This window comes from Gopherus flavomarginatus, chromosome 21, assembly GCF_025201925.1.
Source record: "Gopherus flavomarginatus isolate rGopFla2 chromosome 21, rGopFla2.mat.asm, whole genome shotgun sequence".
NCBI classification, from domain to species: Eukaryota; Metazoa; Chordata; order Testudines; family Testudinidae; genus Gopherus; species Gopherus flavomarginatus.
This window is the reverse complement of record NC_066637.1, coordinates 20,137,915-20,164,488: the sequence shown is the minus strand read 5'-3', so window position 1 is coordinate 20,164,488 and position 26,574 is coordinate 20,137,915. Positions and strand designations below refer to the sequence as shown.

The window sequence follows — 26,574 nt, the reverse complement described above, 5'->3', positions numbered from 1 at the left end:
TTAGAAAAGAAACCTTTATTCCCTGGTTGTCATTGGAAAGTACTTAAACATCCGTGACGTGTAGTGTGTTCGAACCAATGTGTCCTTTGGAAGTTCACTGGCTGCAGCTCCAACCCTGACTAGCATCCCCTTAACTCCAGGCACCGGAAGTCCTCCCAGCAGCCCAGAACTTTGATCCCCCCCAGAACGTGTATATCTCACACAGTCTCACCTTGGGTTAGCCATGTCCTCGCTGCGGAAGATGGGGGAGGCAGGATGTGACTAGCGACACCAGGCACTTCTCAGGTGTGTGGCCCAGAGCAAATCCAACAAAGTTTCCTCTCCAGCCCCAGCTACGCCTTGGCCTCTGGGCAGGCCAAGGAAAACTCTGCTCCTGCCAAGGGCTTTAAGTGAATTAGTCGCCTTCAGTCTCAGGTCCAGTGCCCTGAATCCACAAGCTGCAGTCAAGGGGGTTTGAGTCCTGAAACACGATAGCGGGGCCAAGCTGGCGCCTAAAGGGCCCTGTCTGGAGGTTCATCACAACTCGTCCTTTCCCCCTACACTCTGCCCGGGAGCGTCTGTCGTGGCTGGCAGCTCTGCTTCCGGCCCCTTCACCTGAGACAAATCCACCTCCTCTGTGTTGAAGAGCATCTTCACCAGGTCATCGGCCTGCACGCGTTCCTAAGGGGGCGGAAGGGCAGATTAGAGCACACTGCAAGAGTCAGCCCCCTGCTTTGCCCTTGTAGCACTGGGGAGGGGATCCCCGGGACATAATGGGATTACACCCCAAATGCAAGGGCATAGGACTCAGAGGGACCTCCTGGGTCAGTGAGTCCAGTCCCTGCTGTCACAGCCACCCCTTCAGATAACCCTGTTCAGAGGCTTGGGGGCCTGCTCCAGAATCTCCTTGCTCGGATGGCTAGAAACCTCCTAATGTGCAGCCCGAGTTTACTCCTGGCCAGCCCATTTATTCTCGTGATGTTGTTCTTTAGCCTAAATGGCTCTTCACCCCACCTGGTGTAGTTATAGACACCAATCAGCTACCTCTCAGCCTGTGTTTCAGGCTACCCAAGCCCTGCTCTTTTAGTCTGCTCCATAAGATCGGCTCTCATAAGAACATAAGAACGGCCGTACCAGGTCAGACCAAAGGTCCATCTAGCCCAGTATCTGTCTACCGACGTGGCCAATGCCAGGTGCTCCAGAGGGAGTGAACCTAACAGGCAATGATCAAATGATCTCTCTCCTGCCATCCATCTCCATCCTCTGATGAGGCTAGGGACACCATTCTTTACCCTTCCTGGCTAATAGCCATTTATGGACTTAGCCACCATGAATTTATCCAGTTCCCTTTTAAACATGGTTATAGTCCCAGCCTTCACAACCTCCTCAGGTAAGGAGTTCCACAAGTTGACTGTGCGATGTGTGAAGAAGAACTTCCTTTTATTTGTTTTAAACCTGCTACCTATTAATTTCATTTGGTGACCCCTAGTTCTTGTATTATGGGAATAAGTAAATAACTTTTCCTTATCCACTTTCTCCACATCACTCATGATTTTATAGACCTCCATCATATCCCTCCTTAGTCTCCTCTTTTCCAAGCTGAAGAGGCCTAGCCTCTTTAATCTTTCCTCGCATGGGACCCTCTCCAAACCCCTAATCATTTTAGTTGCCCTTTTCTGAACCTTTTCTAGTGCTAGAATATCCATCTCTTTGACATTCCAGCAGCTCTTCTCTGCCTCACTCCAGCATGGATTCATCCTTCTAGCACATGGGCGACCAGAGCGCACACTGCTCCAGATGGGGTCTCACCAGTGCTTGGTTCAATGACATTAGAACTTCTCAACCTCTACCTAAAATACACCCCCTGCCACAGCCCAGGCTTGCCTTTGCTATTTTCACAGCCTGACACTGGCACAGCAACTGCAGGGGGAAAGGCATGTCCCCGGGGATCTCATCCAGCTGTTTCCCATGCCCCAGAGCCCATTCCTTGAGGAAGACAGGGGAGAGGAGGAGTGGGCAGACTGAGCATGTGCACAGCTGGGGAACAGGCGTGCGTGTGAGTGGAGAGGTGCCGAGACAGGATGCCAATGCGGGGCAGTACTTACTCGTTCGCTGTGTCGCGGGTCCAGAGTGAACCACAGGGCGATGGCGCACCGCTGGCCCTTGGTCACGGCCTTCACCCCATGAGGGTTCTCTAAGCCAGAGGAGAAGCCGACCGCACGCCCGCACTGCGGCTGCACCTCTGCCTGCAGGGGGCAGATGCACGGATTAGGAGCTCCTAACCATCCAGGCAGCAGCGGGTAATGAGGGATGGGTGAGGTAAGAGCCAGCAGACAGGCCAGGCAATGGAGGAGCATGCTGCTCATTGGGATGGGAGTGCAAAAGGGGAGACAGGGCCCTGGGGGCCAGCTGGAGAGGGGATATTGGGGGGATTAGAGTCCCCCAGTGCAGGGCAGAAGCAGGGCTGGTGCAGAGGGGTGGCGGCAGGGGACTGTGCTCTTAGACCCTGCTGTGCAGTGGAAACTACAGGCAATGCCAGGGAGTGGGGACATCTACCCAGGAAGTGGCTGGGACAGCCCAGGCCATATGCACTCGGCTCCCCAGCTCTCCTGGAGGTTCCATCTGCAGCCAGCCTGAGCGATGCAGCACATGTTCTGCCACTGGTGGCTTCCCCTGTGGGGGGAGCTCCCCAGGCTCCTGGAGGCCATGGAGGCTAGCCTGGCAGTCAGATGCGAGGGGTTTAACTTCAGGCATCGTGACCAGATGCAGCTCCCCCTCCTCCACAGGGATCACTCCTGCCCTGTACTGCAGCACAGCCCCCATCCTGCCCCTTGTGACGTTGTCTAATTAAAATATAACCATGCAAGTCATTAATGCACAATGCATAATTGCACAAATCTTATACAAAATATAACTCTTGGCCAGAAAGGGTTAAACAGCTTGCAGGCTAATTAGCCCAAAGCCGACCTTAAAGACATGTTAGACATGGTAAGTAGGGCCATTCGATGGCTAGATAGGCTGGAACTTTGCAATGCAAACTTGTATCGTTAGAAGTGATACTAATTGTGTGTACCTGAGATGCTACCCATGTAAACAGACAGCTCCCGTCTGTCACTATAGCTACTAATTCCGAGATCAAAAGGGAATATTAACATTTAGATAAATCTTGGGTGAAATGTCGTCATTGTCCATAGGTCTCTGAAGTTTGTGATAGATCGCCTAATGGATAAATTGCCCTCAGTTAATTTGTGTAACTAATTACTGGTGTTTAGAAAACAGAAGGTTACATCCAAAGCCTACTGTTTACCCAGGACTGTATGGTCAAGTGGATGCTAGAACACTGTATATAAAGACCCTTGGATTCTGATCCTGTTTGATCTGCTTAAGGTTTCCTGTAGGGGAAACCTAAACCACAAGGACTGAGATCCCACTGCTAACTGAAATATAAACATTGGACTATAACCTATGGACCATTTCTGAAAGAACTCCTTGCAACTGCAAAGCTCACCATTTCTGCTACGAATCTGAACCTCAAGAATTGAACTCATGTCTGTATGTATATTGATCTTTTAACCATACTCTCTCTCTCTTTTGTTTTTTAATATATTTTAGTTTCGGTAATAAGAATTGGCTGTTGCGTGTATTTGGGCAAGATCTGGAATATTCAGTGACCTGGGAGGTAATGTGTCCAATCCTTTGGGATTAGTAGAACCTTTCTTTTTATATGATGAAATATAATTTTCAGAAATCTTCATCCTATTTGACTTGGGTACCTGGATGGAGGCCTGAGGCAGGGTTACTTTAAGGCAGCAGTCCCCAACCTTTTCGTCTGGCGGGTGCCAGACGAAGGACCATGGCGGCGGTCGAGCATCTGCCGAAATGCCACCGAATTTCCGCGGCATTTCGGCAGATGCTCAACCGCCGGCCAGGACGTGGGCACATTTAGATACCCTTGGAGGCGCCATCTGCAGGCACTGCGTTGGGGACCCCTGCTTTAAGGGAACTGTGTTGTTGGTTTCTGGATAACCAGTGAGATACAAAAGAAGCTATTTAGTGCTGGCTGGGTAAATCTACGTATTGAATTATTCACCAGCTTTGGGGTTTGTCTGCCCCATTCTTTGCAGTTCACCCTAATTGAGTGACCTTGGCTGGCTCCCCACTGGGACCCCGGTCACACCCCTCTGTAGAGGAGGCCCCATCCCACATCAGAGCACAGCCATCTCCATTTTCCCGCCAGGGTAACAGTGGGAACGCTGCCTCCCAGCCTAGCCAGCTCCACATGCTGTGTGTGGCTCAGCAGGCCAGTCCCTGCACTCAGCCTGGGGAGCCAGGGTGCCCTCTCGGCAGTGTAACAGTGGGAAGTTATTTCTGACTAGCTCCATGCACAGATGCTCATAGTCCAGTGGATTGAGCTAATTCAGAATAAAGCATTCTGGAATCAAACCATCCACACAGGGAGTTAATTAGGAGTAGTTAATCCACTTTAAAGTCACATCCTACTTCATTCTGAATTAATTTTCACGTGTAGACAAGCTCTCAGGGTGAACCCCGAGTGTCAGCCACAGGCAGAGTGAGGCAGGAACTGGGGAGAGCAGAAACGAGTCGCCAACCTCTCCAGAGCTGCCCAAACTGTGCCCTTGGGGCAGACAAGCTACTTACTGTCACAGTGGAGGCGTCCAGTTCGGTGAAGTAGAAGGCTCCTCCTTCGAAGTCCCCGTTGAGATACAGGATGGCACTAGAGCCAGACATAGAGCAGAGAAGGCATTCACTACCCAGCAGCCTAGGGGCTCAGCACGCCTCGCTCCGCCCCCAGGCTTCCAGCCTTGCGAGGACTAGCCAAAGAAGAGACACCTACCGATCCCTCTCCCTCTTTCCCAAGCAGGCAGTGAGCATAGCCCTGCTGCCAGGGCCTCTGAACGCCAGAGAGCTCTGGATCTTCCTTTGCACACAACAATGTCTGGGAGCAGTTGTGGCCACACTTCTGATACTTAGTTACATGGACCTTGCTGAAGGGGGTGTGTTAGTCACTTTAAGTGTGGGTGCTCATAGCCTGTCTGTCCCTGGGGCTCGGTGCGGAATTCTGGGAAATGTAGTTCCCCAGTAGGGACTGAAAGGCCAGAGATCAGGTGACCAAGCAGAACCAGGCAGCTGTGGGATGAGGATGGGGACTCCTGTGAGGGTAGACAGGCTGTGCCTTGAGCCAAGCACTGTTCGCACAGCTGTTACCTGTAGTCCCGGAATGTGTATGCCGGTGGCTCCTTGACACACACCATGGCCTCTGCGTTGAGGATGCAGTTATCCACGTGCACGGCGTGGCTGGAGTCTGTCCGGTCTGCTTGTTTATCTGAGATGGAATGAAGCGTGGTTGGTTACAGAGCCTGTCCTGAAACGGCAGGATGTTCGTCTATGGTCACCAACCTCTGCACCCCAGGGGGCTCAGGGCAAGGATGCCCTCACCCCATGAGCTTCTCCCCTCACAATGCTCTGACTTGCAATTTCGGGGAGGCCAGAATTCAGTGGCAGCTGGTAAAGCTCTGGTCCCTTGTTCCCTAGGCCTACAGGGAGTGTTTTAGGGCTGCAACACCCCCACACCTATCCCATCGTCTCAATGGGATCTCATGATGCCAGTTCAAACAATGACGTGTAATAACTATCCCACTGCTCACCCTAGCAGATGCATCCAGCCAGTGCACTTTCCAGTGAGGAAGGATGCACTGGGGGATACTGGGAACGGCTGGCCAAGTTCCTGGGGTGAGGAACTAGAAGTTCAAGCAACCCCCAGAATTCCAGTCACATCTGCCCCTGCCCGTGAGACTCAGCACCTCCCTCCCACATTTTAAAGGTACGTACATGTCGCTGGGCTCAGCACTGCAACAGCAAACTGATTTCAGAACCGAAGTCTCAAGTTCCTTAGGAGCCTAAACCCACTGATAGGATTTTGGCTCAGTTCCTAAATCACGTTGGAAAGTGAGAGTCTCCTCAGTCAGCTAGGCTCTGCAACACTGCGTGCAGCAACACCGCAATACATTTCACAATGTGGGCTAAGAGCGCTAAGTGCCTCCGAATGCTGGAAACCCGAACCACTTCCCCTGACATCTCTGGTGTCAAGAGCTCCAGCGCCCCCATCCAGCTGCCAACCCCTGGCCGCTGCTCTATGTGATGCTGTTATTTGCTGCCAGCAAACGGAGGCATTTTTTAATCGAAGTGCCTGTAAGATCAAGGGCTGAGCTCTGCAGAAGTGATGGGGTTTGGCTTGCCACAGAACAGGCAGAACCTTGGTGCCTGTCTAGGACACGTGGCTGAAGCTCTGAGCAGTGACTATGACACGTCATCTCCCTTTCCCACTTCATAGTTCACTCCCCACGTTCTCTGGATTTAGCAACCAAGTCTGCACAGCTTCTTCCTCCTGTTAGCCCTGCAAAGCCAGCCCAGCCAATAGGGAGGGAGCTGGATTCTGTCCCCTCCTGCACAGCAGCACAATACTTCACTCAGTGCCAGTCACTTACACTTGGGCCAACCCACTGACACTCCCTGTGCTGCACAGGTGGCACCGAGGGCAGAATCCGTATTACGAGGCAGGTGTGAGACAGAGAGCCCACTGGAGAAGTGTTTGATGGTTGTGAAGGGAGTCCCCCTGGTAGCAGCTGCCCACAAGGCCGTGGGAGGAGGAGGAGGGCTCCTGCCACTAGCAGCAGCCTGACTCATGACCACCGGGAAGGGGGAAGCCCAAGGCCAGCAGCCCACTGAACAGGGGCAGCTACTCACCTTCGATGGCCGTGCGGCACACCAGGTGAGAGTAGGAAAAATAGAGCGGGGTGTCCAGGCGGAAGTAGGATTCTATCACACGCCGCACCTTCTCTGTCACATTGTAGTAGAGCCGGGCGCTGTGCATGGACACCTTGCCCTCCTGCCCCAGCTACAAGGGGAGACAGAGAGCATGAGCAGCGGTCAGGCGGCCTGGTTTCTTCCCCAGTGATCTCACTGGGCTTTGTCCCCAGAGCCAGCAGTTTGGACTGGAGGGAAGGGCAGCAATGATAGAGACAGCTCTTCCTCTCTGCAATACAGGGGAGCACGAAGGGTGCCCCCCCTCCGGCTGATATGGGGGCAGTTCTGTAAACTCACCAATCGTTACTCTGGGGGCCTGAAGGGGCTGGACACACCCTGGTGACTCCGCCATTCTCCAAACTGGGCTTCCTCACAGGACTCCCCAAATTTGTTTATGTCTCCAGGTGAGAGAACAGCTTGGGCGCAAAGCGTCTTTCCCCCGACCTGCCCCATCCCTTCCAGCCCATCTCCCCCATGCTCCTCCCAGCTTTTCCCCAGTGCTAGCCACACTCTTCTCCCAACCCACGTCCAGAGCCTCCCCCCTCAGTCAAACGAGCAATCCTACCTTGAGGGCCTTATAGACTGTCACGCCATAGAAAGTCTCGCTGGGAGTGTGGGGGGAGGTTTTCCCACGATAGCCATCCCCAGCAGACGCAGCTGCCTGCAAAACCCAGGGTCAGACATGAGACCCCCACGCTGCCGCCTGCTCCTGAGAGAAGGGCAGGGAGACAGGCCAAGCCCTCAGAGATCCTGAGCAGGCACGACGGGGCCAGAACCACCCCTCCCCAGTCTTTTCTGGGAGGCTTTTTCCTGGAAAGGGGTAGATGTGAAGCCGAAGAGAACTGAGGCCTGGCCAGGCTAGAACCTGTAACATGGTCCCAGTGAAATAGTTTAGGGTCCCAGGCAAGGAGTTCAGATCCCGCTCCCGACATGCTGGTACATGCTGCAGATCCTCATTACCCCAAATCCAGCCTCCCAACCCAAGCTCTCCCACACCCTGTCCTGCTGTCACTACTGCACCCCCTTCCTGCTGCTGGTCAGAGGCCCCACCCTGCAGACACAGACCCTTCCCATACCAGCCTGAGACCCGTGGTAACCAACGCCATGGGGGTGCGGTTATGCCCTGAGCTCGGTAACAGGACAATCCTGGAGTGCAGGGGCCAGTGGGATGGGACATTCCCCCCAGTCAGGCGGATAGGAGGGCTGCACTGGGGAACTAAAGTCCTGTCTTCAGGATTGCAGAACAAGACTGAATTTAACTCCTCTCCAGTGGTTCACTCTGGATTGTACTTTTAAATAGGTGACAGCCCCCCTCCCCAATGCTCTCCACACTCCAGCCCCATCCTCCCCTCCCAGGATCATTCAAAGCAACCCTTTCCCTGCCCCTGCTCAAAATCAGCCCACTCTCCCCCATCGCTTAGAGTTGTCCTCCAGCCGCCATGCCAGCCCCTCCCCCTCGCCTCCCCAGCCTCCGGGTGCTGGAACCTGCGATGAGCTACTCACGTTGGTGAGTTTCTGCAGTTCCACACACTCCTCCTCCGAGATGACTCCGTCCACCACCACTCGCTGAGAGCCATTCAACAGCCTGGAGTTCATAGTGACGCTGAGCCCATCGTACAGCAGGGGCCCACCTACAGGGCCAAGGAGCAACAGTGGAGTCGGGGAACCCTTAGCCCGGGGGGTAGGAGGGGGGTCAGAGGGCACTGCCAGCACTGGCTGCGTGACATGTACAGAGGGTGGTATGCACAAGAAGGGGAGATGCCATTTTGCCTCAGCCACAGGCCACCCCTTTGGTGGCATTGAACATCCTGCCCCTTGCTCAGAGCCCCAAGCTATGGAGCACACAGGAGTGAAGGCCTGGCCGTCTGCTGGGGTCACATTTCAGAACTCCCCCTTACCTTCCCGCACGAACTTGCTCATGTCCACAGACTCTTTGGTTTTCTCCTCCACCAGCGTTTCTATCTCTTTCATCAGGTTGCCGATCTCCTCGGAGATTCGAGCTGCCGTCTCGCGTTCCACCCTGGACACAAAGAAGCTGTTGTGAGCTGCTCTCTGGCCTCTGGGGCGGACGTCTAAGTGATCAGCCAATTGGGAGATGGGCAGGGGGCAGCAATCCTGAGGCCTCCATAGAGAGGGCAGAGACCAAGAAGTGCAGGGGAAGGAGATGAAGCTGTGGGATGGGTTCAACAATCGGGCAGACAGGGCGGGCAGTGTCCCTGGCTGGGGCTCAGCAGCCTGATGACATGCCCGTAACACCTTCCTGACGCGGTTCGTTCCAGCCCTAGCTCCCATGTTACACAGCATCCCCCAGAAACCCTCGCAGCCGCTGTTGGAACCACCAGGCTCCCCTCCCCACCCCCCAACTGCAGCAGTTGGGTTTGGAGGATTCCAGCTGCAACGCCGCCCTAACAGAAACCCCCACGACAGCGATTCCACATGCCAGCAGTGAGAGCAAAGAGACAATGCTCCAGCCAGTGTCACTCAATGAGTTCTCACTTCTGCTTCTCACGTAGCCTCTTTGGGATCACCTCCTCTGGGGTCCACGTGTCCTAAAGACAGGAAAGAAACCAGAGATAAGGAACCTCATCCTTGCCCGAGACACCCCAGCCATGGCTCAGACACAAGGGTGCAGCCCTGGGCAGGGACAGAGAGCAGTGCCATTGAAGAGCAATCAGCCCATCACAGCTTCCTCTCACAAATCCGCCCCCCCCAAAGCACAGCTCCTCCCCTTGGTGCCCCACAGACCCCATCCCCGAGCATTCAGTCTAAATCTGCCCACTCTGAGTTCCTGCAGGTGTGTCCAGTACCAGGCCAAGGGAGTTTCCACTCACCGGGTCCACAAATGGGATCCCAAAGGCATCGTAGCTGAAAAAGAGCAGCTCCTTCTCCAGCAGACTGCGCTGGCGATACACCCGGATGTTCTGAAAGCGTGGGAGAGATGGATGGGTCAGAGCAGCCTACATGGGCTTTCCAACAGACAAGCTGGTCTGGCCAGTGGGGGAACCAGCAGCCATGAGACAAGCATTACAGAGAGCAGCAGAATTCCAAAACTGGAGGTGTGGTGGGGATGAGAGTGCATGATTCTGCTACTCTATGCCACATTTCAATCCCTCTCAATACACCTCAATCCAGCCCTGCAGCCCCCTGCGCTTCCAGTCCCGGATCCCTACATAGCTCTGTCCATGGAGAACATTTCCAGTCTGAAAAACTCAGGGATGAGCGTTAACACCAGGTTCAAAATGGAAAGCTGCTCTCACCCCTACCCACAGCCTCGCCATAAAACATCCCCCCTTTCCATAAACTCCCACTTTGTAATGGTAGCAAATAAAGTCAACAAATTGATTTGGCAAGATGTTTTTATGACACGTGGGGCTGGCTGCACCATCACCATGTAAGCTGCCCAACATTCCCCCTTATAAAATTCTGTTTTCATTTGCTTATCACTTTGCCAAACTTTAACCATCTGGGCCGAAACGTCCCACACTGAATGTCTGCTTCAGGCTGGGTATTTTTCATTTCGGCCAGTATGGCAGTTTCTGCAAACGGAACGCCTACAACACCGGCCAGGCCCTGATGTTTCAGAGGAAGATGCAGAACCCCACACTGGATCAGCTCACACCAACATGCCGACGGGACAGGCTTCTCCCTAGCCCTGCCAGTCAGTGATTGGCTGGTGCCCTGAGGCAGGAGGCTACCTTATACTTATTCCTGGCTCACATAAGCACAGAAATCTGCAAAACCCTCCAGCCATTTTTACTGTGTTGCTGAGGCTGAGCTCTGACCAAGGGCTCTGCATTCAGTCCCTTCAGCACCAACTGGAATGTACAAGCGATGAATGAAGATGGCCAATCCTAATGCTAACCAGACTGCAGCCCGCCTGCCCTACAAATACCAATCCCAGGTCTGCAGATGCTGCTTCAACAGGCCTGGGAATCAGGAGATGAGCCCAGCAAACTGGCAGAACTCAAGGAATGGTTTGCAGGGACAGACTGAAAATCACTCACTTCTCGGGGATCGATAGGTGCAGCCAGCCTTTCCCCAAGGACAGCCGTGTAGTAGGCCAAGTTCTGATTCATCACTTCATCGTTAGGGAAGAAAAGCAAGTAGGTCTTGGCGCATTCAATGGCTTTCTCATAATTCTCACCTGCAAAGAGAAATCAGCTCATTAAGAGAAGCCGTTCCTCTGTGCTCTGCAGGATGCGGCAAGGAGGGGTGAAGAACAGGAACGACGCTAGGGCACATTTCCAGCACAAGGACAGTCAGACTCAGATTTAGCACAGAGTCAGATTCAGACATAAGAACGGGCATGCTGGGTCAGACCAATGGTCCATCTCGCCCAGTCTCCTGTCTTCCGACAATGTCAATGCCAGATATTTCAGAGGGGATAAACAGAACAATTATCAAGAGATCCAAACCCTGTCATCCACTCCCAGCTTCTGGCAGTCAGAGGCTAGGGAAACCCTGAGCATTGGGTTGCATCCCTGACCATTTTGGCTAAAAGTCACTAATGGACCCATCCTCCATGAATTTACCTAGTTCCAATTCCCTGCAATGAGAAACCTTGGTGTTCAAACCCTTTTCTCTCTGAATACTAGGACTGGTTACTCACCCAAGTTCAGTCTTATCATAAGAACATAAGAATGGCTGTACTGGGTCAGGCCAAGGGTCCATCTAGCCCAGTATCCTGTCTACTGACAGTGGCCAATGCCAGGGCCCCAGAGGGAGGCAACCTAACAGGTAATGACTAAGTGATCTCTCTCCCGCCATCCATGTCCACCCTCTGACAAACAGAGGCTAGGGACACCCTTCCTTACCCATCCTGGCTAATATCCATTAACAGACTTAATCTCCATGAATTTATCCAGTTTTCTTTTAAACGCTATTATAGTCCTAGCCTTCACAACCTCCTCAGGCAAGGAGTTCCACAAGTTGACTGTGCACTGCGTGAAGAAGAACTTCTTTTTATTTGTTTTAAACCTGCTGCCCATTAATTTCATTTGGTGGCCCCTAGTTCTTGTATTATGGGAACAAGTAAATAACTTTTCCTTATTTACTTTCTTTACATCACTCACGATTTTATAGACCTCTATCGTATCCCCCCTTAGTCTCCTCTTTTCCAAGCTGAAAAGTCCTAGCCTCTTTAATCTCTCCTCATATGGGACCTATTTGATTTTCAACATCTATCTTTTGTTTCCCGGTTTCACAATCATGGGGAGCAATTTTTCCCTGCATTGCAGAAGAACAGCCATGAGAAATGGCTCTGAAGCACAGCTGTAATAGTAACTGCAACACCTGCTATAACCCAGCCAGTAGGTGAAACAAGGGGGGTTTCCCTTACACTTTTTAATGGATATCACTTATTCTCAGAAATACAAAGGTCATGGTGTCAGACCTGGCCAGTGCTGTAAATAAATAAAAAATAAATTAATGGAGATATACCTATCTCCTAGAACTGGAAGGGACCCCAAAGGGTCATTGAGTTCAGCCCCTGCCTTCACTAGCAGGACCAAGTGCTGATTTTGCCCCAGATCCCTAAGTGGCCCCCTCAAGGACTGAACTCACAACCCTGGGTTTAACAGGCCAAAGCTCAAACCACTGAGCTATCCCTCCCCCCCCGTAAGTGATGAGAAACTGGCTCTGCAGTAGGAACTGGAAACACGGAAATCTCTCCATTCAGCTCGTCATTCCGCTCTGACTACTTCTACACCAGGCAAAGTCTCTCTTCCAAGTGGCCAGAGGCAGGATCTCCCTGCACAGGGCTGGTTGACTCGCAGTCCTTCGCTGATGTACTTCGTAACCCCAGTAAAGCACAAACTGGGAAGATGGATCAAGAGCACTAACCAGTTTGGAAATCACAAAAGGGAGCAGAGGGAGCTCGGAATAATAGAAGAACTCCGAGAAATGAGATCCGGTCTGTGCTGCAACCAGCTAGCATGAAATCATGCACCTCTTGTATAGGTGAAGAGAGAAGAGCGAGTCTGGCAACTTCCCTACTCCTCCCGGGCCTGCCTCTGCTCTGCTCCAAAAACCACTCAGAGGCCTTCCGACTCGGCAATCACCGGTGCAGTTTATTTACAGGGTGCAATCCACCACCTTCATACCAGTTACAGCTTGGGGGGTTCAGCCTTAGGGACTTCTCTCTGCAGCCAGGCAGGCAGGAAGGACGGACTACCAATCTCTCTTCACTTTCTGGCTTCCCGCCCTGCTTCCTTCCTTTGGGCCTGATATAGCCCCAGGCTAATCAGACTGGCTGCTGTTTCCCCTTTGCCAATCAGGCACAGGTTTTTCTAGCAACAGCCACTGAGGCCTGGTCTACACTACGCTGTTAAACCAATTTTAACAGCGTTAAATCGATTTAACGCTGCACCTGTCCACACTACACTGCTCTTTATATCGATTTAAAGGGCTCTTTAAATCGATTTCTGTACTCCTACAAAACGAGAGGAGTAAAGCTAAAATCGATATTACTATATTGGATAAGGGTTAGTGTGGACGCAAATCGACGTTATTGGCCTCATTATTTTACAGTAGCTACCCACAGTGCACCGCTCCAGAAATCGACGCTAGCCTCGGACCATGGATGCACACCACCGAATTAATGTGCCTAGTGTGGACGCGCACAATCGACTTTATAATATCTGTTTTATAAAATCGGTTTAAGCTAATTCGAATTTATCCTGTAGTGTAGACGTAGCCTGAGTCACTGGAGCCTGCACCTGGGGAGAAGAGTCCCCTGCTCAGAGCTGCCAGAACTTCACCACTCTGAAAACAGCTGCAGCTTCCTTCTTGGGATGGCAGCCAGACACCTACCAGCCTAGTGGAAAAGAAACCACACCACCTGCTGGAGACAAAGAACTATGTGCCAGGAAGCAATGAAATCACTCAGTTCTCATCTGCTGACAGGGAGGAACTAAATGAAAGCACCTGGACCAATGCAGAAGAATACATGGATGATGATTTCCTAGACAGCAGAGAGGCTTCGAAACAGTTTGGTTGGAAGCTGCAAGCAGGAAATAAATCAGATACTGGGAAGAGAGAAATGGGAAGACATGAAGATCCCAACACCCTGGGATGGGAGCATACCAGGAGCATGGACAGTTATCACAGAGCTAGGAGACAGGTAATGGATGTTACCAAAGCGAGGAGAAGGATACTGGAGTCAAAGGCTCACACCATCTCATCATCATCAGGCATCACTGCTGCAAGCCTACTAGTTTTCACACTTGGAATATGCGTCTAAGTACCATTTCTAAGCAGTGCACAGAGAGACCTAACACGTTCCATTATGACCTGCCATTTTCAGTCCCTTACAACTCCAACAAACTAAAAATTTGAGCCGAAGTTTTCCAGGTTTCATTTCTTCCTCGGGTTGACTTTGTTCTGGAAAGTTTATGCAGAAGCTGAGAGGCAGTTCAGCTGTTTCCTAGGAGGAGGATAGTGAAAAATAGGCAGTTATGCCAATGTTAAAAAAAAAAAAAATTCGGACTGTTTCCTGAATAGTGGTAATGCCTCTTTGGTTCGGAGCAGGTGCTTGAATGCTGACAGGGACCAGGTAGGTGCCTTTCACTATCCCCACAAAACCTATCCAGATTTGGCCAATGTATAAGCCTCAGAAAATCATTTGCACGTACACAGCAGAACTTGTTCGACATTTGGCCCTTAATTTTCAGAATGTTCCAGTTGTGCTGGGCCTGACACCAGGCCTGCCTGAGCCTCCTGCAACCAGCAAACATAGTGAGCTAGTGCACCAGGTGGGATATGGACGAGAGAGGATAATCCTCCTCCAGTTGCTACTGATACTTTCCTTCCCCAAAATACCCTTTGGCCAAGTGAGGTTTGCTGGGTTAGGAGACTATGAGTTCTAATCTGACCTTTCCCACTGACTGACATTAATAACTTGGCACTTCATAGCTTTTCAGAAGTGTAGGGGTAAGTATAATTTCTCCCAATTTATGGATGAGATACCCCAGTATCAGACACTGCACCAGGAACAGAACCCGAGTTTTAAATATGGTAGAGCTGGGTCTGCCAAACGTAGAAACGCCGCCTCAGGCCGAATTTACCAAACCTGTGACTCTAGGTCAGTTTCGTGGTGCAGGTTGGCTGAGACACCACCACAGGGGCGAGGCCGCCAGGGCAATGTTTGGGAAGGGTTAGGAAACAAAACCAAACAAATACTAACCTAACTCGCAAGTGCTGTGTATGTCTCTGTATGTTGTGCTAGTCTCAGCCTGTTCGTTTGCTGGGACTGGAAGGGCCCATCTCATGCCCTTGCTTTGTCCGGCACCCTGCATGAGGGATCATCGCAATCCCGATCGGGGCCTCTAGGTGCTACCGACCGTAATCCAGATCTGGAACATTGATCTCAGGGTTAGGGCGATGCACTGGGAGCCAGGAGAACTACGTTGTATTCCTGGTTCTGTATGAAGTTGGGCAAGTCACTTAGACCAACGTTTTCTGGGTGTGCAGCTGGAGACGCCTAGGGTGCCATTTCTCAGAGGGGCTCAGTGCGCTCCAGGTCTCCAATTGCACATCCAGAATCAGTGGACACTTGGCCTTAGTCTCTCTGAACCTCGGTTCGTCAACTGTAACGCTCCTCTGCTATTCTCACCTGGGTACTGAAGATAAACGCGTAAATGTCTGTGAGCTGTTCAGATACTACAGTTACAAGTGCAATAGAAAAGCCCAGGAAGGAATAAAAGATTCCGTAGTCAGTGCAGCATCTGGATAATGAGCAGAAAATAAGTCCTGGGGCTGCACAGTGAAAGCCAAGCAACAGAAAAAAAAATACTGAACAGCTGCCTCGTTCCCTTGTACCATCCCTCTGGGCACTGAATGATGTGAGGGCACTGTGGGAAAACATATGAGCTAGTGTAATTTACAGTTCTATCATAACGCATGTACATAAAGGGGCAGAGCACATTGCCTGGGGCCTGGTCTACACTACGCGTTTATACCGATTTTAGCAGCGTTAAACCGATTTAACCCTGCACCCGTCCACACAACAAAGCCCTTTATATCGATATAAAGGGCTCTTAAAACCGATTTCTGTACTCCTCCTTGACAAGGGGAGTAGTGCTGAAATCGGTATTGCCATGTCGGATTAGGGTTAGTGTGGTCGCAATTCGATGGTATTGGCCTCCGGGCGGTATCCCACAGTGCACCATTGTGACTGCTCTGGAAAGCAATCTGAACTCGGATGCACTGGCCAGGTAGACAGGAAAAGCCCCGTGAACTTTTGAATTTAATTTCCTGTTTGCCCAGCGTGGAGCGCCGATCAGCACGGGTGGCCATGCAGTCCCAAATCCAAAAAGAGCTCCAGCATGGACCGTACAGGAGATACTGGATCTGATAGCTGTATGGGGAGACAAATCTGTTCTATCAGAGCTCCGTTCCAGAAGACGAAATGCCAAATCATTTGAAAAAATCTCCAGGCTATGATAGACAGAGGCCACAGCAGGGACTCAACACAGTGCTGCGTGACAACTGTAACGGAAAGCCAAAGAATCAAATGGACACTCATGGAGGGAGGGAGGGGGGGGACTGAGGACTTGAGCTATCCCATAGTTCCAGCAGTCTCCGAAAAGCATTTGCATTCTTGGCTGAGCTCCGAATGCCTGAAGGGTCAAAAACACTGTCGCCAGTGGTTCAGGGAATATGTCGTCAATTTACCCCTCCTATCCCCCCCGCCAAAGAAAAGGGAAAAAAATAGTTTCTCGCCTCTTTTCAATGTCACCGTATGTCTACTGGATGCTGCTGGTAGACGGGGTGCTGCAGCGCTAAACAGCAGCATCCTCTCCCCTCTCCTCCCCGGTGGCAGACGGTACGGTACAAAATGACTGATAGCCATCCTCGTCATCATTCTGTGAGTGCTCCTGGCTGGCCTCGGTGAGGTCGGCCAGGGGCACCTTGGCAAAAATGGGAATGACTCCCGGTCATTCCCTTCTTTAAGCTTTGTGTCCTGGAGATTCAGTCCTGGCAGGTGGTGCAATAGGGCTGGTAACTGTCCTCATCATAGCAGCTGGAGGTTGAGCTCCTCTCCACCCCTCCTTTCATGTCTAATGGAGACTCTGGACTACCATAGCAGCGGAAGGCTGTGCTCCTCTCCCCCCCACACCCTTTAATGAGTAATGGAAATGTCCTGCCTGGAATATCATAGCAGCTGGAGGCTGCCTCCCCCTCATTTTATCTCACTAAAAAGTCAGTGTTTCTTATTCCTGCATTCTTTATTACTTCATCACACAAATGGGGGGACACTGCCATGGTAGCCCAGGAGGAGTGTGGGAGGAGGGAAGCAACGGGTGGGGTTGTTGCAGGGGCACCCCTAGAATGGCATGCAGCTCATCATTTCTGCGGGATCTCTGGGGCTCTGACATGGAGCAGCTGTGCTCTCTGGCTCTCTAGTAGACTTGCCCCATATTCTAGGCACGACTGACTCTATTTTTAGACAAAACATAAAGAAGGGAATGACCTGGGAAGTCATTCCCATTTTTGTCCATGCGCCCCCGGCCGACCTCAGCGAGGCCAACCAGGAGCACCCATGACAGCAGCAGATGGTACAATATGATTGGTAACCGTCATTGCCAATTTCCAAAGCAGCAGACAGTGCAATAGGGCTGGTAACGGTCTCTGCTATGTTGCAAAGGCAAATGAATGCTGCTGTGTAGCACTGCAGTACCGCGTTTGTCAGCAGCATCCAGTACACATACGGTGACAGTGAAAAAAGGCTAAATGGGCTCCACGGTTACCATGCAATGGCATCTGCCAGGGCAATCCAGAGAAAAAGGGCACAAAATGATTGTCTGCCGTTGCTTTCATGGAGGAAGGATTGAGTGACGACATTTACCCAGAATCACCGTAACACTGTTTTTGCTCCATCATGCATTGTGATCTCAACCCAGAATTCCAATGGGCGGGGGAGACTGCGGGAACTATGGGATAGCCATGGGATAGCTACCCACAATACAACGCTCTGGATATCAACGCTAGCCTCGGTACATGGACGCACACCGCTGAATTAACATGCTTAGTGTGGTCACATGCACTTGACTTTACACAATCTGTTTTAAAAAACGGTTTATGTAAAATCGGAATAATATCGTAGTGTAGACATACCCTGGACAAGAGTAACTCTGGTGTTTCCTAACTTCTGAGTGCCTGACTCTGCAACACTGATAATCTTCTTCTAAGGTAGTTCTTTTGTGTGGACTCTTGTACCCTCTCCTATCTGTGCAAAAGAAAGAGGGACGAAGACAGCTAAATTGTGTGCCAGTGACCCCAAGAACCCTAATGTCCGGGCTTCCCAAGCATCACAGAAATAAGAGAAATGCTTCTTACTGTTGTAATAGGCAAACTGCAGGTAGTTGAAGTGGGATGGAAGGAAATCCTCAATGGGCTTGTCCCGGCCCGGCTGGGAGGCTAGTTCTGTAACACAGCTCTGCTTACAGCTTAGCACCTGCATGTAATGATCTGGGAAAGAAAGACAGCACATTTTATAGGTCAGGAGAGATGTGTACCACAGCAGCATTCTTCAGCCAGGAGGGGGCTTCACTCAGGTATTACCTTCATTAGAACCAAGAAAATAGGCTTGGGAATTTAAATCCCCATTAGCTCAACCTTAGCACAGTCTCTGGTGCCATCAACCCCTCATCTCTCTGGTGGAAAGTACCCCAGAAATCTGACCTGGTAGCCAAAAACATTCAAAGAGAAAGCTACAGCAGTAAGTACGGTATGCAGGGGTTTGAGCAGGCAGTCCATGTGCTACACGCCAGCTGGTTTACCCCGGTGCACACACCTGTAATGGCCTGGACCAGGTCAGCATTATATTCCAGGTAGTTGTAACCTTCGTAATCGTAGGGCCCCTCGCAGAGAGCTCGACATTCAGTGTCAGCTACAAAATATTCCTCCAGGGCCTTCTCCAGATGCAGAATGGCTGGTTGTGGCTGCTCCTCTGTGTAGAACTTCACACCCAGGCGGAACTCGTGCTGCAAAGAGGCAGGAGGAAAGTGAACCCAGGCCCCAGCCAGACACATTCCACCACGGGTACAGTTCTGCACTGTTCCCCCAGTATCTCGCCCACCCTCTATCACTGGGGCCCAGGGGCAGTAGATTGTGGCTGCCCAACTTCAGAGGGTCCCTCAATAAAAGAGATCTCCAAGCAGATGGCAGGCTGAATACATACCACACAGACCATGGGGCCAGAGGACAGATGCTCTTTCAACAACAGATTAATACAGCCTTCAAAAGCAAAACTGCTCTGTCAGAGAGGGGGTTAGTCTATTGTGGCCAATAATGCTACCCAGGGCTCAGGGCTCTCATCTTTCATGCATTTGTTTGGGCCAAGGTCAATACATGGCCCGTTAGGCATGTAATATTTTGGCTCTTTCCCATGATGTGTCTGAGTGTTTGAGGAGGGAATAGAGGGAGAGAAATCCCCCAACCCCAATATTTGCTGCTGGAAATTTCACAGTTAAAATCAATCTATCAATCCAGTTCCACATTTCAGGTATTCCCAGAGATGAAGAGTTCTCTGGCTCTGTGCACTGGGACGGGCTCTCAATTCAGCACAGTGTCACAGGAATGGCGCACTTCCACGCTGCTCCACGTGGGAGAATCCTGCTCTCCCCAAAGGCCCCTTTACTGGTGCCCCTGGCACGTGGCCACTTCACTGCACATACAGCACAGCTCTTTTAGCCAGCCAGCCAGGCCATTGAGCTCTTGTCCCATATGCCCTTCCCCTGTCTAGTCGCACCCCTGAATCTCATGCATCTGTGACAATGCAGGCTGGATGGTTCAGGATCCCTGGTTCCAGGGTTTCTCCATTATTTTAAATTAATTACCATCCATTTTTAAATTCTACCAGTTAGAAAAACACCTAGAGTTTTATTATCTGTGAGGATGCACCAGAAGTGCCCAGTCCTCTCCATATTCATTGGCTTAGATGCAGAATCTGACACAGCAGGGTAGTCAGGAGGGAACTGGGGGTAGGATACCAGGCTGTTGCCTCCTCCTGTCATGTGAGCCCCTTTGCTACAAGCTCATAGCCAAGGCCAGAGCGAGACAATCACAGGCCCTGCTCTCAAACCTTAGGGATGGCCTGCTAAGGAAGTGATTTTGACACATGGGCTTGGGTTCCTTACGACGTGGGCCCTTCCCTGAAAGGTTGCTTCCCCCATCTCCTCCTGAAACACTCACAAGTACTGATAAAATCAGGTTTGATCTTCCTTGGCTGTCTTGGAGGACTTCACCTGAGCTGAAGTGCAGGGGAGTCGAATCTTTAACCGTGACATCCTTTTTCTACAGCGTTCACTGGGTGTTGGTAGTTAAATAGGTGTTTAAAAATAGCAAAAGACCTGAAAAGTTTTACAACACTGACAAAATCCTTTACTTCTCAATCACTTAGCTTTCACCTCCCTGTCCTGTGCGATGTCACTGTTTCACTCGGGCTCCATCACCAGACAGGACCTGAACTTCTACCACAGAAGCAGAACCCTCCCCACAGCCTCTTTACTTGTCATAAACCAGCGAATAGGACACCCTTTTTATTCCATCATTTGTAGCCATTGCAGGTCAGCTCCAGAGGCCACCCGCCCTGCAGATGTTGAGGGAGACTTTGCTCATTCATACTCTCCAAACAGACTTTGAGTGCCCAAGGAAATGATGGTGCTGGGGTGAGGGTGGAAGCCCTGACCCTGAGGGAACACTTGGGGGAGAAGGGTTCTTCTTACCATGTGGGGCTTGGCCTCCAGGTCTGTGAAGTCTGACTCTTTGACTCCTGCCATCAACTGGTAATACTCCAGGTTCTGCCTCATCTCCACGTGGTCGGGGTTCCCCACAAAGAAGGTATGAGCAGCAGCCACAGCCTTATCGATCTTGTGGATCTAAGCAAAAAAACACGAGGAAAAGTGAGACTGAAGCCTGGACTCCCTGCCACACAGGGATGGTGTACTCGGCACCCTGGGAACATGTTACTATATCAGCACGGCGCAGGTCTCAACCACTTCTCTCTTGTTGACAGAACAAGGAGTAATGGTCTCAAGTTGCAGTGGGAGGGGTTTAGGTTGGATATTAGGAAAAACTTTTTCACTAGGAGGGTGGTGAAGCACTGGAATGGGTTACCTAGGGAGGTGGTGGAATCTCCTTCCTTAGAGGTTTTTAAGGTCAGGCTTGACAAAGCTGGCAGGGGCGGCTCTAGGCATTTTGCTGCCCCAAGCATGGCAGGCAGGCTGCCTTCGGCGGCTTGCCTGCGGGAGGTTCCCAGTCCCGCGGATTCGGTGGCAGCCTGTGAGAGGTTCGCTGAAGCCGCGGGACCAGCGGACCCTCCACAGGCATGCCGCCGAAGGCAGCCTGCCTGCCACCCTCGCGGCGACTGGCAGAGCACCCCGCAGCAGCTTGCCGCTCCAAGCATGCGCTTGGCGTGCTGGTGCCTGGAGCCGCCCCTGCTGGCTGGGACGATTTAGTTGGAGATTGGTCCTGCTTTGAGCAGGGGTTTGGACTAGATGCCTCCTGTGGTCCCTTCCAATCCTGATATTCTACCATTCTATGGATTTGCCTAACTCTACCCAGCCATAGTCCCTGTCCCCCCAGCACACCCCAATTCAGCCACTCTCCACAGGCCCTGTGCATGCCCACACCAGGTTAACAACAGGACTAGTAACCACATAGCACCTGACCCCTCCCTAATAAAAAAAATGCCATTTCTCTGTGCCCACCAGAACTCCAATTCAGGTCTCTTATTCCCACCACCCTAGGGAGCCCTCGGTGTGGTCTGTGTGGCAGCACTGAATTGGGGCAGGAATAATCACTGCTGGTAGATAGAGATCACGCTGGACAAACTGAGCGCTGCCTCGCATCCCTGCTTCATGCTGCTGTCACAATTAAAGAGGTAGAGCCAGGGGCAGCGGGACAGCCACACGGTGTGAGAAGCAGTACTTCAATGGAGCGGTTCCTGGTTTTAATGGGTCTGTGGTTTGTTTTGCCTTGTCTCACTGACTCTTTGGGGCAAGGGAACACAACCCTATGGAGGATTTCCTGGTTTTCAAATGTTCGAGTTGGGGCAACAACCCAAACTGCACCATAACTAAGTTGCTTAGAAATGAACCCATTACAAAACAGCAAAAAAGAGCAAAAGCACATTTTTGTAAAGGTCACAGGTCAATTTTACAAGGAGACCCACAGCTTGAGAGCACAAATAAAGCACCCAGTGAATTCGGGATCATGCGCAATGCTGGAGAGTGAAAATCGCACACTGCTCTGGGGGAATGCTAGGACCAGACAAGCTTAATCTACTGGGGAAAGCAGCTGGCTTCTTCAACTGCTTGTGTAGTAAAACCACAGGAGAACATCCCCTCAAGACAATTTGTGTGGAAAACTGTACCAGCCCAGCCAGTCCCCGCCGACTCACCAGGAATGTCTCCCAGACCCAGACTGAATGAAACATCACAAACTGCCTGTGTCACAGCTGGATGTCATTACTCACTAACCAAAACACTAATCCTCTCTCCTCCCCAGTTCTCCATACACACCTTATATCTTACATCAGTCTAAAAATTTATTTTCTTTTGTGTTCCACAGAGCCCTAGGCTGGGGGCTGCTACTGCATTAGCTAAACCCAGCTGTCTGAAAGTCTGGCTGCCCTGCAGGGACAGCACAAAATTTCAACTAAGATCTAAAGGTCATTGGTTCACTCCCAAGTTTTGGGCGGCTTTGTCCATGCTTCCTTATTTTGGAGTGGAAGGATGGTTTTGAGGTTAAAGCACTGAACTGGGACTCAGGAGATCTGAGTTCAGTTCCTGGCTCTGCGACAGACTCCCTGTATAACCTCAGGCAAATCTCTGGGCCTTATCGCCCTCATCCGTACAAGGGGAATAATAATTTTTCCTGTCTCTCACCCATTATGTCTCTTTAGATTGCAAGATCTTTAAGGTAGAGACTGTCTCATTATGTATAGTATGTACAGCACCTAGCATAATGGGGCTCTGATCTTGAATGGGGCCTCTAGGAGTGATGGTTAAGGCTGTGTCTGGGCTGCCTGAGCAGATCAAGCAGCCCCTGCACCAACTGCACTGGCTGCTGCTGGGGCAGTGTGTGTGTGGGAGGGGTGGTGCTTACCTGGGGCTCCCCAGAAGCGGCAGGCATGTCCCTGCAGCCCCAAGGTGGTGGAGCCATGAGGGACTCTGTGCATGGTCCCCTGGCCACAAGCACCCCCCACCACAGCTCCCACTGGCCGCAGTTCCCAGCCAATGGGAGCTGCGGAGCTGAAACTCATGGCGGGGGCAGCACACCAGAGCCCCCCAGTCTTCCATCCCCCTAGGAGCTGCAGGGACATGTGGAGCTGGGTAGGGAGCCTGCCAGCTCCGCCGCCCAGCCCCCATTCCCCCAGCATGGGTCCCGGGCCATGCGCTGCCACCCCCTCAGCACCAGCGGGGGTCCCAGGCCATGTGCTGCTGCCCGCCTTCCCCCCCAGCACCTGGAGAGGGTCCTGGGCCATCCCCCCAGCACCTCTGGCCCACCTCCCCAGAGCACCCTCAGCCCCAGTTTTAGGTAGGGGTATATAGTACAAATCACGGACAGGTCACGGGCCATGAATTTTTGTTTACTGCCCATGACCTGTCCATGACTTTTACTAAAAATACCAGTGATTAAAACGTAGCCTTAGCGATGGTCATTCAAATGATAATTAACAAGAGTTTCCCAAGTGAAAACATCCCCCTTTTCCCTTCCCCTGGGGCAAGGAGAGAAAGAAATAGAGAAGACATCATGTGTGACAGATGTCAGGCATGTTGTTTAATGCAGGTCTGGAAGACACTCAGACACTGCCCTGATGGGGTCAGTATAAAAACCTGAACAAGATATACAGGGCAGTAGTGGAAGCCCAGACTCTTAAGTTATTGAAAATTGGACTAGACAAAGCCCAGAATGCACCATATGCTGGTAGGGGCTGAACAGGCCTTTTTCATTTCTGTCTTCTGAGATTCTATGAATTGCACTTTATCCCAATAGCCTAATTTTCATGAGAACTTAGAGGGCCCATCCAGGAGAAATCTAATCAATAAAAACAAAACAAAACAAAACACAGTGGAATAGTTTCAGGTTCTGCATCTACCAAAGCTGCTCTGCCAAACTTGTAGTTTTTTAATCTACATTTTTCCATTTAAAAATATTTTCTCTTCCCTCTTGCTCTGTGAAAGACAAGTAATGAGAGACACCAATGGAGTACAGAGCGGAGAGTGAAACTGTCAAATGCACAAATTAAACAAACTGAAAAACAAACAAGTTTTCCTCTCATTGCCTTCAATATTTGATTTTAGCTGTTACTTGTAATGCCAATAGGTAAAAACTATTCAAACAGTAGTGTGATTACATTGACATTTAATCAACTTGACCCAATATTTTTTTAAAGCCTCCTCGGGGGGCAAAGCAGAGATAAAAGTGTCTGTGGCCCACTGTTCTTGAGCTACAGGAGAGTCTCTGTGTCACAGAGAGTTAATGTGATCATTGATGCAATACAAAGCTTCCCGAGGGGATTGAGACCCCAAGAATATTCTTTGCAGGTATTTCCTTTAAGTGCCCAGTGGGACACATTGTTAGCGCTAACGTCATCATTACCACTAAAATACAGATCTAATGGGTGTAAACACTTACACGTCTCAGTAAGGTCACTGAATGGGACAAAGACACACCAACGGCAAGGAAGAGAGTGTACAAAAGGGCCAGTTTTTTCACTTTTCTGACTACAACTGCACTTGACATCAGCTCTGAAACATGAGACCCTTGTGGATAGCTTTACACTGGGCATGAAGGATGATACAGCCCCCAGCTCACTACGTGGCATTCCAGCTTCTGAAGAAGGGAGGAGGAGAATAGAGGGGGCTGGACTTTCTGCTGCAGGAAAAGGAGGGGAGACATCTGGAAGCAACTGGGACTGCACATGTGGCATAAACTCCATTGCCCTGCCCTGGGATGGGAGGAGCAGCGAGAAGGGAGGATGGAGAGCTCCTCGTCTGGATTCTGTTACATGTGCTGAACTGGGGAAAAGGAAATGTGTAAATACAAAGCAAGGCACAAAAGGAGTTAGGGGGAATGTCCATTTCACTAGCATGTGGCACCCAGGTGACGCTGGGGCCAGAGACCTGGCACTGCCCCCATCATCTACCCTACCAGTTACAGCACAATACTTGCCTGTAGCTAACTCCCAGAGAGCGCCCTTCTGCCCATCTCTAGTGTTATCTCATGCTCTCACTGATCCCTCAAGCACTTCCTTGGGTCACAGCCTGCACCTTCCCCAGCACCCTTCCCACAGCCTCCCTTCTTGCACCATCCTGTTCCCCCTACAGATGCAGTTGCCTCCCTTCCTAGCACCATCCAGCACCCCTGCCTACTACAACTGCTGGCAAGCCCTCCCCAAGAAGGAATGTGCCTGCATTAAGAGCAGCACATGGCTCCTCTGGATTGGTACCCAAGGAAAGGATGAATGGATCTGCATGTCCTCCGCTTTGACCCTCGTTAAGAGGGCCAAGGTGGGTGAGGTAATACCTTTTATTGGACCAACTTCTGTTGGCGAGAGAGCCAAGCTTACACAGAGCTCTTCCTCAGGTCTGGGAAATGCACACAGTCACAGTTAGATACAAGGGCAACAGATTGTTTAGAATAATTAGTGAACACATACTTCAAGGGACCATTCTTCCCAGATTCAGCCCAGCCCAGTAGGGACAGTTCTGCGTGTGCACCATCAGCGTGGAATAGGCATTGGCTTTCAGCTGGGCCATGGCTTAGTAAAACACTCAGCATCACTGCCACATAGGAGTGACTGCACTAGATGGTGTCCGATGTGGACAGACTCCCTTCCTTATTAGGGGGCAGCAGACAAAGCAGATATGGTCCTGTAACTTTTCAGTCTCACACTGAAATGAGCTCCTGCATTTGGTAACACGTCTGATCTGCCGACAGGTTCATTTCTCAACCTCAAAGGTCCTAGTGGCTGCAAACGGCCCCCACGCAGCCTGCTGTAGCGGGTGAGTGAAGTGTGAGTGTCCAGCTTTTGGAGCCCATGTGCACCACAATGCAGAGAGCATGGAGACCCTGCCTTCCAGGGGATGCTGCACTTTGATTTCCCCTGGGATTTATCTAACTAGAGCAGAGCGCTGGACACCTGAGACAGAGCTACACCCAGGGTCTTCCATTCCACCTGCTGTCAACCTCACCTGGGGTCCCAGCCCCACCACTGGGCCCCAGCCAGCCCCTCCCTACATCCTCTGAATCTGCCTGGATCCACTTGGAAACAGCCCCCTGCAGAGACACGGGGGCCCAGGGCTCTCCCTTGCTCCCTGGGGGCTCCCCCATCCCCAGCCAGGCCTCCTCTGTCTCCCTCCCTGGGTCCAGGCTCGCCCCCGGTTCAGTTCCCCGCTCCCGGGCCTGGGCCCCTCACCTTGAAGTAGGCCACCTGCAGGTAGTTGTAGGGGCTGCGCTTGCGGAACTCGAGCTCCAGCTCCTCGCTGAGCAGGTAGCGGGACGGGGCGCTGGGGGCGCAGGCCCGCAGGCAGGCTGCGCGGCGCAGCAGCTGCCGGAAGAAGAGGAGGTCGCGCAGGGCGGGCGGCGGGCCCGGCTCCCCCGCGGGCCAGGCGGTGCTGTTGGCGCAGCGCAGGCGGCAGCGCACGAGCTGGGAGCGCAGCGCCCCGCGGGCCCGCAGCGCCCGCTCCATGTGCAGGATCACGGCGGGCCAGTCCCCGCGCGCGTACGCCTCGGAGCCGGCGGCGAACAGCGCGTCGGGCG

General features: G+C 51.7%; 1 protein-coding gene across 2 annotated transcripts; it reads right to left on the bottom strand.

Annotated features, from left to right (window-relative positions):
- Window positions 1-26,566, bottom strand: P3H1 (prolyl 3-hydroxylase 1). Of its 2 annotated transcripts, XM_050931222.1 has the most exons (15): window positions 25,339-25,359; window positions 20,532-20,684; window positions 18,599-18,788; window positions 18,142-18,273; window positions 10,809-10,948; window positions 9,636-9,725; window positions 9,301-9,353; window positions 8,703-8,824; window positions 8,308-8,435; window positions 7,370-7,465; window positions 6,745-6,895; window positions 5,206-5,323; window positions 4,639-4,714; window positions 2,085-2,225; window positions 1-660 (listed from the first exon to the last, which is right to left on the bottom strand). In XM_050931222.1, the coding sequence occupies exons 2-15, from the start codon at window positions 20,613-20,615 to the stop codon at window positions 517-519; spliced, it is 1,665 nt and encodes a 554-aa protein (XP_050787179.1). In that variant the 5' UTR covers window positions 20,616-20,684; window positions 25,339-25,359; the 3' UTR covers window positions 1-516. The 2 variants fall into 2 exon arrangements, with proteins under 2 accessions (XP_050787179.1, XP_050787178.1); XM_050931221.1 differs by lacking the exons at window positions 7,370-7,465; window positions 25,339-25,359 and adding an exon at window positions 26,231-26,566.
- Between the last annotated feature and the right edge of the window lie 8 nt (window positions 26,567-26,574).

Excerpts from the sequence above, each read along its gene's own strand:
- P3H1 (XM_050931221.1), bottom strand. The coding sequence starts at position 26,503 with ATGGAGCGGGCGCTGCGGGCCCGCGGGGCGCTGCGCTCCCAGCTCGTG. Across the intron at positions 6,896-8,307 it reads AACTGCAGAAACTCACCAAC|CTGGGGCAGGAGGGCAAGGT; the intron begins GTGAGTAGCTCA and ends CTCCCCTTGTAG. Across the intron at positions 4,715-5,205 it reads TACACATTCCGGGACTACAG|TGCCATCCTGTATCTCAACG; the intron begins GTAACAGCTGTG and ends GTCTGGCTCTAG.